We start from the raw sequence: 11165 nt of genomic DNA, 5'->3' as shown, positions 1-11165 counted from the left end.
AGATGGGGCAACACAATGGTCAAGGGTCAGAAGAGCTCCTTTCCACTGTACCCCCTTCTGTAGCTTTTGAATCCAGTACTATGTTTATTACCTATTTAAAAACAAATAACATTTTTGAAAAACCACAATGTAAAACATGAAGAACACTTACATGTCCATTGTCTCGTCTTCGTCAACTGCTGCTACGTGTGGGAAGGTCCCCAGCTGTCAACTGTACGTCTTCTCCTCTAGTCTCAGAGAGCTTTGTCAAAACTCCTTGAGTGTTAACTGAAAGAATGGATCTTTAGGAGATCAAGAAGGGTCTTGGCAGGGAGACTGGACGAGGATTAGTGATCCAAGGATGTCCCTGGGTGGGCCCTGTGTGGCAACCAACCGTTCACTGCACATCCCACCCTTGATGCCGGCGGCTCACTCATGGTGGTAACACAGGGTGTCGTGCGCCTGGACCCCACAGCTTCCTCGTGCTGCTGCCTTCGCCTCATCAGGCAGCCTTCCCAGCCTGCGTGGCCCACGCAAACCCTCTGATGCTTTTGCTATGAATGCTCCTGTGACCTCTGTCCCACATCCTTTCTTAAAACTAAGCCAGCCTGGGCTGGAGACATTTGAATGAAGAGCCCGACCCACTCTGAGGATGAGAACTACGCACCACAGCACTCTGTCTGGCTCTCGTACAATTCATGGAATTAACAATGAGCTACTTATCAGATCGAGAGGGAACTCAAGAATACAAATAGGACCTTTGAAAAACCAGGGACAGAATGTAGCTCCACGGAGCTGCAGCCAACCGAGTTAACAGTTAAAGAAAGGCCTCTGTCACTTGTCACAGTTACAAACGTCATAGCAAGTAAGCGGCTGTAAGGAAGGAAGAGTCACACAAGCCCTTGCAAAAATTTTAATTAAAAAGAGTGTTTTACATGGGGAAACCAGACTTACTGTGGTGATCATTTCACAGTGTATACAAATATCAAATCACTATGTTATAGTCCTGAAACCAATACAATGTTATATGTCGATTAGAATTCAAAAAAAAAAAAAAAAGACAGTAAAAAAAAAAAAGCGTTTTAAAAAATGTATCCACTCAAATTAATTTAGTCAGAAATCTTTGTTAAGTTTGTTCCATTCTACAGAGCATAAATATTAAGTGCTTATAAAACACACTTCATCTGAAATGCTTTAAATATAAAACACAATTCAAGCCTCAAATAATGCATTATGATCTCATGACTACATTTATAAAACACAATGAAAAATTAACAACTTCAAATAAGTAGATAACACTATACAACGGTTCATCCCACAAATGATCCTTTAAACAGAGAGAAAAACCACACAAGCAATGTCAATTAGTGTTATTCTTTTAGTAGTACTATGGGAGACTTAAAATTCTGGTAGTGGTTTTAAAATTTAAATCACTTTCTAATCTGGAATAAAAATAGTGCAAAGTCTTTAAGGTACTTAAGTTAGAAAACTTTGATTCTCTGGTTGGCAATGTGACCTTTAAAGTATGCCAACGGTGCACCCCCCAATAAGTGGATGCCCAGGTGCCATCTTGTAACAAACCCGGGACTTGATGGCCAGGTCACACGTGTGAAAGCCCGGCCTTCCAGCTCGGTGACAAGTGTACAAAATCATGACTCTCGTATCTCACATGAAATCCAAGAACGCATTCAACAAAAACACTAACCTGTGTGCTTTAGTTTCCTTACCAAAAAAATAGTATAAATCAGATTTTTAACCATCTCAGTGGAAATCCATTCTCTAAAATGTCATAGTTGCATTCGTCTTCTCTCAGCTGAAAGGGTGAAGCACGATCGCCACAACCTTGTTACAGACTAAAATCCAACAGGTAATTCCAACTCCACCTGGAAATGGAGAAGCTCACCGTAAGAGAGCACGCCTACGATCTGCCCGCATTTCTGCTACCTTTAATTTCCAGGAAGTCAAGCGTTCTGCAGCAGTGCTCGCCTAAGGAAAACTAGGTGTGTGTTGCCTCGATCAGAGTCAGCAGACATCCTACTGATGCACAGGGCTGCCTTCCTTCCTAAACAGGAACTCTGCAGGACAACTGCCAGAGGGATGTGCGTTGTTACATACGATATTAACAAACAGTAAAACTACCCTGTATGACTATTTGTTTTTCCTTCTTAAAAAAACCATTATAAACAGAGCAGCATCCGCCCATGCTTTTCTGGCCCAGCTGGTGACGGAGAGACAGGAAGTCGGGCAGCAGGAGCGGCCAATGGCTCTCTACATGCCTGGAAGGGCGTCCTCGAGCTCTCCTAGTCAGCGGCACTGACAGCCCACCGGCGGGCAGTGGTGCCCACAAGGTTGGGTGGAAGCAGGGTGAGGGTGTAGTGAAACCAGGATCTCTGAAGCAGTCACTCCTTTTCACTCAGTAATTCACCTCCAGCAACAGATCACAACCAAAGGCTGAGTGACAGGCAGCATTATTCCTGACAGTAAGAAATTAGGACCTAAATACTCTCTTCTATCAGGGGAATTAGTACATCATGATATATCCCAATGAACAGCAGCTATTCAAAATTCCTTAAAAGTTTACTGATATGGGAAAGGGTTTACAATATAAAGTAAAAAGGGGTCTAAAATTCTATGTACCAGGGCCCCTGGGTGGCTCAGTGGGTTGAGCCTCTGCCTTCAGCTCAAGTCATGATCTCAGGGTCCTGGGATCGAGCCCCACATCTGGCTCTCTGCTCAGCAAGGAAGCTGCTTCCCCCTCTCTCTTTGCCTGCCTCTCTGCCTACTCGTGATTTCTGTCTGTCAAAAAAATAAAATCTTTTTTAAAAATAACAAATAAAATAAAATTGTACGTGCCAGATGATCTTAGTGGTATAAAATAAGAAGGAAAAAATAAAGAGTGGAAAATGTACCACAAAGTTAAGTGAGGTTAGCTATAGCTTATGAGATGTTTTTAAATTGTTCTTATATTTCTAATCATTCTACAATATGTACTTTTTTCAAAGATTTTTATTTATTTATTATTCATGTCTTTATTTAAAATAAAGATTTTATTTATTTGCCTCTGCACACAAGCGGAGGCAGAGGGAGAGGGAGAAGCAGATGCCCCACTGAGCAGAGAGCCTGATGCGGGGCTCGAGCCCAGGACCCCAAGATCATGACCTGAGCTGAAGGCAGATGCTTAACCCACTGAGCCACCCAGGCGTCTGATTATGTTCTACTTTTAACACCCAAAGGATATCATTACCTTTCAAAAATAAAAGAATGGCCAATAGCAGTAAATGCAGCAGAGAGGCCATGCAAAAGAAATGAAGAGGTCCCAGAACCTAGGACCTAGAGATCGGGGTTTCAACAACCAGGATATCAGACAAGGTACGGGACATTCTGTAAGCAAACCCAGACTAGCTCTGCTACTTAACATTTCGGTGACACTGGATAAGGCAAGCAACTTCTCCAGACCTGTGTCTTCACTGTGAGCCTTGTGTGAGGCCAAGACCCAAAGGACTACTCACTAGTGAACGGATGAGCGTGGGTTCCTTCCCCCGTACCCCAAATGTCTACAGAGGCCTAGCTGTACACTTCTGCTCTGGGCTCCAGAAAACTCTTACCTGCAACTCTAGTAGGAAATGCCACCAGGCGGTCCAGCGGCGTGATCCATTTGCTGGGCACCACAGCCACGGGGACAGAGTAGTACTTCCAGATGAGCGACACCATCAGAGCAGCCTGCGGGGACAGTGCGGATGAGTGCGACCACCTGCTGGCCACATGCCCAGTAATCCGAGACAGAGAAGAAACCGGCCAACACACTGAGACGCTCTGAGCCGATGACCTCAAGCCCCAGCAATGCAGTTCTTGCGGGACACAGACACATCCACACCGCCACCGACCTGCTAGCACCCCAAACAGGGTCTGAGACAGTTCACAGGACATCTAGAACAAACTGCTGCCAAGCCTTCTTACTGAAATGCCACTTTACTGTTTTAATCTGAATAATAAATATGCACTATTAATTAGCTGATATTAGCTGATAAATTAACCACAGTCTCCTATAACAAAAGTATTCTTTTCTCACTGAGCATCTCTTTTAAGTAGCCAGCCTATGATAAAGATACCTTATTAGTGACAACAGCAATCTCATGCCTAAAATCCTTGAAACAACAGTCCGTTCTCCACCCCCCCCAACACACACACACACAGTGCTGGCATCTGCGTGTGGACAGAGCCCTGTGAGTCTAAACAGTGGCAGCGAGGCAGAAGCATCCTTTCCGCTGCCTTCACCTGTCCCGTGCCTTGGAGAAGCCACTCAAATGAGAAGACTTAAAAGAGGGAGTCTGGCTTCAATCCTGTCCCTGGGAAACCTCACCGGTGTCCAAGCGACAGGACCTCAGGGCGAGTGGACATCACTGACATCACTGAACCCAGACACCCTGTGCTTGCAGGGCTGACTCGAGGCCTTTGGTGCAGTGAGGACCACACGCGGCGCTGAAACCCAGAGTCACTGACAGCAGCCGCAAGCGTGGACACGGCATGGCCACGACCTCAGAGGAGAGCGGCAACAGAAGTAGCTCCCCAGGAACTCTCTTATCCCAGACGGGACCGCTGAGGACCAAGAGCACTGGACTGCAATGAGCGGGTCCTCACCTCGACAGTGAGCAGCAGTTTCCACGTCTGTGTGCCATGTAACAAGCAATGATCCTAACTGACCATCTTAGCAAATACAAAATCTAAAGAAGCTTCTCTCACTTCCCCACAAGCTCCCCAAGCTGCACTGGAGTAACGGCACCACCCAAGAGTCCCAGAGAAGCTACGTCAGCATCCATGTGCTAAAAAACCCCAATGTTTCACAACTCAGGAGACAGACTCCCCTGGAACCCTCGTGCACTGCTGACGGGAACGCAAGCTGGTGCAGCCACTGTGCAAACAGTACGGAGGTTCCTCAGAAAGTTAAAAATAGAAATACCATAAGACCCAGTCATTCCACTACCAGATACTCACGCAAAGAAAACAAAAACAGTCCCTGGAGAAGATCCATGCACACCTATGTTTACCGCAGCATTATTTACGGTCACCAAGACGGGGAAGCAGCCCGTGTCCATGACAGATGAACAGATAAAGATGAGGCTGTGTATTTATATATATTTACACACAGACACAGACACACACGCACACGGAACACTACTCAGCCACCAAAAGGGATGAGCTCTTGCGGTCTGTAACAACAGGGATGCATCCAGAAGGCACACCGCTATGTGAAATAAGCGAGAGGGAGACAAACACCGGACCACTTCACTCCCATGCAGACTCTAAAACATGAAAGGAATAAATAAAAAGCAGAACTATGAATACAGAGAACAAACTGATGGCTGCCAGAGGGAAGAGAAATAGAGGGATGGGGGAAACACATAAAGGGGATTAAGAGGTACAAAGTTCCAGCTCCAAAGTCAGTCAGTCATGGAGGTGAAAAGCATAGCAGAGGGACGCAGTCAGTATCATCACAACACGCTGCGCGGTAAGGCGCGGGGATCGCAGTCATCCCGGTGAGCAAGGAGCAACGCAGAGAATTACTGACTCATTATGCTGTACACCTGAAACTCACAGGACACTGTATGTTAATTATATTTCAACTTAAAAACAGAGAGAGAGAAAGGCCTTCCTTCAGTCTAACTTATAAATGCACAGCGTTCAGTTCCATACTGGCAGGATCACGCAGCGCAGCCACAGAAAGTGGAAAAAGCCTGAACTCTTGGACCTGGATCCTGGTGGCCGCAGTTCTGGAGGACAGTCCATAACAACTTTAACGACCCCAGGTGACACAATAGGACACTTACTTGCAATACATAGAAGGCAACACTTATAACCCATTTTATCTTGGCCAACTGAGCTGTCCGAGCTTTCACTGAAAGGAAAAACAGGATGAAATCATTCTATCAGTCCTGAAAATAAAGGAAAATACTCAAAGACACAGAAATGTTATTCTCCTCCTATAAAATAGCTTCTAATCATGTTGTATGACATTTGTTCAGTATATTTAGAAAACAGAAAACAGAATTTCTTAAAAGCCACACATGATGCCATGCATTAAAACAGAATCACACAGAGATTGTAAGATTTGAAGCTTTAATTTTGAACACCCTTAAAACTACCCGTCTACATCAGAGATTCTTTTTATAGTGTACTGACCAACAGGACTACATTTGCTCCCCAGGTCTCCCTGTCTACACTGTACGCTAACCCACATGTGGGAGCCTAGCTTGTCCTGGGCCTGTGGGGCCGCGGGGGAGCTCTGCATGTCTTACCAGCCTGGAGGCAGCTCTCTCTCAGTGCGCATTCGCAGCACACGGGTGGAAATGTCTTCGTCATAGAAGAGTGTTAGGGACAGTGGCCAACACAGCAATGAACAAGACCTGACTGTGACCGTGTCAGTCTATTCTCAGATAAGGACACTCTGGGCACATTTGTGAGTGTCCACAAAAGCCCTTGGGCATCCACTATGACACTTGCTCTAGGCTTATCTCGAAAAGTGTTGAGGGGCACTTGGGTGGTTCAGTCAGTTAAGCGTTCCACTCAGGTCATGATCCCAGGTTCCTGGAATTGAGCCCTGCGAACTGCTCCCTGCTCAGCGGGGAGCCTGCTTCTCCCCCTGCCTTCCATTTCCCCTGCTTGTGCGCCCTCTGTCCCTCTGACAAATTAATAAAATCTTTAAAAAAAAAAAGGGGGGGGGGGGGTTGAATTTCAAAATGTCTACCTACAGAAATGAAAAAAAGCTCAGGTCATGATCCCAGGGTCCTGGGATCGAGTCCTGCATCGGGCTCCTTGCGCAGCGGGGAACGTGCTTCTCTCGCTGCCTCTGCCTGCCTCTCTGCCTGCTTGTGTGTACTCGCTTGCTCTCTCTCTGGCAAATAATTAAAAAATAAAAATAAAAATAAATCTTTAAAGAAAAAAAGCTAAAAGGACGTTAGTTGTTTCTGTGTTTAGGAAACAAAGCCTCACCGACAAAGAGACAATAATCGTGACTACTGAGTTTCTTCGGGACAAACTCAGAAGTTCCTCTCAACATTTAGAACATCGAAGAATCAAAGCACATGTTCTACCAATCTTCACAGAAAGACTTCTCTATTCCTCAGCTCCCATGAAGTTTTCCACACTACAGGTGAAACCAGTACCGTGAGTTTTAAGCTTATCCGTCATCTTGTTGATCTTTCTCTCCAGCCTGGCATATCTGGCGAATTCATCCATCATGTTTACGGTGGAGAGCTCCTGCTTCATGTCCTGGATCTCTGCTCTCATCTGGGCCTCCTGCTCCGCATCCTTCTGCAGCAGCCTGGACATCTGGCAGAGTGGACAGCTGAGGTCAGCGCCTTCCCACAGGGGGACACCTCCCCCACCCCATCCTAGTGCTGCTGCTTCCAGATGGGCAGGCTGCTCTGGACCTGCACAGCCAGCCTCTGTGGCCTAGTTCTGCTGCTGCCCTCTGGGACCACCACAGACAAAAACGGCCTCCGATGTGAATCACCAGTCAAATTATACTTTTCCTTTTGCAGACATGCCCATGGATCACTCCAGCACAATGTCTGGATCTTTCACCGTAACGATAAAACTGTGATTATAAAACCAATTCTAGCCATCATTCAGGTAACAAGGACCACACATTCTCTAGTCCTGAATTAGGTAGGCAGAGGAAAAGGACAGTGCTAGTGAGGAGGGGGTAGCCCAGCAGGAGGACTTAATCCCAAGCACCATCAGGAGGGCATTCCCATAGAGGCGCACCCTGGCACGGGAGGATAGAGGCAAGCATGTGATATGAGCATCTCCAGAAAGGGCAGCCCAGCATAGGTGTCAGAGTAAAAGGCATACAGGATAAGAGGAAAGCACCCAGCCAACAGCAGAGTCAGAGTCCAAGTGGGACCAGCAGCCACTGGGGTGGGGAGGAGGAGGCCCCAGTGGGGCTGCGAGATTAATTACAAAGGACTGATCAAATACAGTAAACACACTGAATATAATGGGAGCCTGTTTTCTCACTATCAGAACTGGGGGTTAGAAATATGGATGAGGAAGAACCAGAATAAATGCTGAAGTGTTGAATTAGAATCGGAGGCATGGGGGCGCCTGGGTGGCTCAGTGGGTTAAACCCTCTGCCTTCAGCTCAGGTCATGATCCCAGGGTCCTGGGATCGAGCCCTGCATTGGGCTCTCTGCTCATCAGGGAGCCTGCTTACCCCGCTCTCTCTCTGCCTGCCAATGATCTCGGTCAAATAAATAAAAATCTTTAAAGAAAAAAAAAAAAAAAAGAATCGGAGGCATGGGTGTGAACTCGTGGTTTTTGTCAGATGGAGAAATATAGATGTAAATGTTTGTGAAAAAAGAGCCTCCAAAAGCCAGACCCCCACATGGGACGTCTCCTGATGCCCCCCATCCCCGCGTACAATTGTGAGGACACCTGCCACCTGGAGCCAAAGACAGATGGCAGTGGCCACCAGGTGGCGCCCGGCAGCAGGCCAGGATGCCTCAGCAACGTCGGACAGCAAGGGCAAGCGGGGATTGTGGGGGGCAGGGAACGGAGAAATCCTTCGGGACCCACCCCCAGCGAAGAGTGAACGTCCCACGGGGTCAGATGCGATGCAGCGAGAACACAGCATCCCTTCTGTGACACCGGACAAAGGTGTACGAAGGCCATCCTGCAAACTCCCTGCCCTTGCCATATTCAGAAACACCTGCCATACCATACCGGGAAGCCTTCCAGACGAGAGATGCATCAAGTGTGTGCAATGCACAGTGCTGACCGGAACCCTTTGCTACAAAGGACCTTGCTTGGAATGGAGCAGGTCAGGAGGAAGGTTCCTGATGGCTAAGTTGTGGATAAGACACCTGTTTATACAGTAATGTGTCGGGGAATGCAGGGGCCCAGGTTGACAACTTGCTTTCAAGAAACAAAATCAGTTCTTTGTATTGTATGCATACCTTTTTGGCACATTAGTTTCAAAATTCTAAAAAACATTAATTTTTTAAAAAATGAAAGAGGATAACATATATAAGTGTACTGGCACATAGCAAGTGCACAATAACCGGGTTCGTCCCTCGGCTTGGGGTCCCCTCTACACAACACAGCAACACTTCAGATAGAGCTGGGAGCCACGCCCCGTCATGGGTGTCATGGGTGTCCCGGGGCGTCTGCATAAGTGCAGGTTCCCAGGACAGCTTCTGAGGTAGCAGCCTTTAGCACCTACGCAATGAAGCCCTTCTCCAAGGAAGCGGGAAGCCCGCTTCTCCCCCTCCCCCTGCTCCTGTTCCTGTTCTTGGTGTCTGTGTCAAATAAATACAATCTTTAAAAAAAAAAAAAAAAAAACTTTTTTGAAAATTTTATTTGACAAAGAGACAGAGATCGCAAGTAGGCAGAGAGGCAGGCAGAGAGACAGAGAGGGAAGCAGGCTCACCACTGAGCAGAGAACCCGATGCAGAGCTCAGTCCTAGGACCCTGAGATCATGACCTGAGCTAAAGGCAGAGGCTTACCCCACTGGGCCACCCAGGCACCCCAAAAAAAAATTTTTTTAAGACCAAAGATGTTTACTCAGGACTAGGTGAGTGAGGGTGGGAAAATGAGCTGTGGAGAAGCTTAGAATCTTATGGTTAGGGCGCCTGGGTGGCTCAGTGGGTTAAACCGCTGCCTTCGGCTCAGGTCATGATCTCAGGGTCCTGGGATCGAGCCCCGCATCGGGCTCTCTGCTCAGCAGGGAGCCTGCTTCCTCCTCTCTCTCTCTGCCTGCCTCTCTGCCTACTTGTGATCTCTCTCTGTCAAATAAATAAATAAAATCTTTAAAAAAAAAAAAAAAAGAATCTTATGGTTAAATTAGACAACTGTACTGCTTGGGAGGGAAAATGATTAAATTAGGTCTGCAAGTATCTGGAAGTATTTAAGTTTGCAAATAGGTACCAATATTAATCCAAGACCTCCTTATAAGTGACAGTTAAAATGTACCAGAATTATGAATTAAATAGTAAAATCTAAAGGGATTTTAAGTGTTCTGAATATTAATTTTTCAAACAAAAATAAACCTCTGACCTCCTTATGTATTCAAAAGCACCTTCCAGAACCTTAAACCTCTCACTTGATAGAAACACATAAGCTTTGTGGGGTACAGCTTTTTCAAAGACCTGGAGACGGGTCCATAAAGAATCCTCAAGCAGAAAACGAGTTTTCCCAAAATTCTTATTGAGATGACAAGCAGTGGAAGACTCTAGAGAGAAAACAAGGGTAGGACCGATCCTCCTTGTCACCCTTGTCCCCCAGACACTGGCTGCCAGCCTGCATGAGCTCATAGTGTCCTACCAGACTCACCCTGAGATCCTGTCCCAGTCCCAAACCCCTTTCCGATTAGACAAAATGTTACGGTTTGAACTTGGGAGTCACACCCGGGAAGAGTCAAACCCACTCCGCCACTCAATGGCTGGCATCTGGACTAGACCCATCTGAAAATTAATTAAAGTATAATGACATTTAAGCCCAAAGGTTCGTCCCTCCTGGAACACAGGGGACACTAGCTGAATGGCATGCTGGGGTGGCCTGCTTAGATGTGTTCCTAATACTGGCGACACACGGCTCATGCCGAGAAGGGACCGAGGCTCCGGCGAAGCTACAGACCCACACGAGGACTCCGAGTTAGGAGCCTTCCTCACGGCACTGGTCCCCCGCACCCGGATGACCCCATCCACGAGGTCCCGACTGCGCATGTGCACTCAACCCCCACTGCCCCAATTACCCCCACAAATAACATTCGGGGGCCATCCTCACGCCTGGTGGTCCCAGGAGGAACTCACCAAGCGACTGTTTTCAAAGAGGGGAGGGTCTCAGGAAGGCCCTACAGCAGGAGGCAGGTCCTGCAGTGTCCGCCCCTGGCGCCCCTGGCCTCCCTGGCTTCGGGAGCCTGGGCCCCGAGAGGGAGAGGGAGGCGGCCACTTTTTAGACCAAAAGGTGAAGGCAATTTCCAAGTCATCAAATATGAAGGTGGTAGTCCCCCCACAAACCAAATCCCAGAGGGCAACCTGTGTGGGGTCCATGCCCGGGGTTTGATGGGGGGAGCTGTTTAGCCGAGCGCAGCACCCACTCTCAGCCACGTTAATCCTGGGGCGCCTGAGTGGGGCACAGAGCAGTGCGCCTCCCTACACCCCGCCTCCCTCCAGCGTTCCCGGAGCGC

At 47.5% G+C, this 11165-nt stretch overlaps 1 protein-coding gene across 1 annotated transcript in view; it reads right to left on the bottom strand.

Moving 5' to 3' along the window:
- Positions 1–878: 878 nt before the first annotated feature.
- GET1 (guided entry of tail-anchored proteins factor 1) overlaps positions 879–11165 on the bottom strand; it is a 16171-nt gene continuing 5884 nt past the window's right edge. Inside the window, exons 2-5 of the mRNA XM_059392363.1 lie at positions 7140–7305; positions 5805–5872; positions 3585–3699; positions 879–1862 (exon numbers count right to left, since the gene is read on the bottom strand). Coding sequence (XP_059248346.1) covers positions 1789–1862; positions 3585–3699; positions 5805–5872; positions 7140–7305 — 423 coding nt within the window. The 3' untranslated portion in view covers positions 879–1788. The remainder of the gene's footprint in view (positions 1863–3584; positions 3700–5804; positions 5873–7139; positions 7306–11165) is intronic.

This window comes from Mustela nigripes, chromosome 2 (genome assembly GCF_022355385.1).
Source record: "Mustela nigripes isolate SB6536 chromosome 2, MUSNIG.SB6536, whole genome shotgun sequence".
NCBI lineage: Eukaryota > Metazoa > Chordata > Mammalia > Carnivora > Mustelidae > Mustela > Mustela nigripes.
This window is presented reverse-complemented; position numbering and strand designations above follow the sequence as displayed.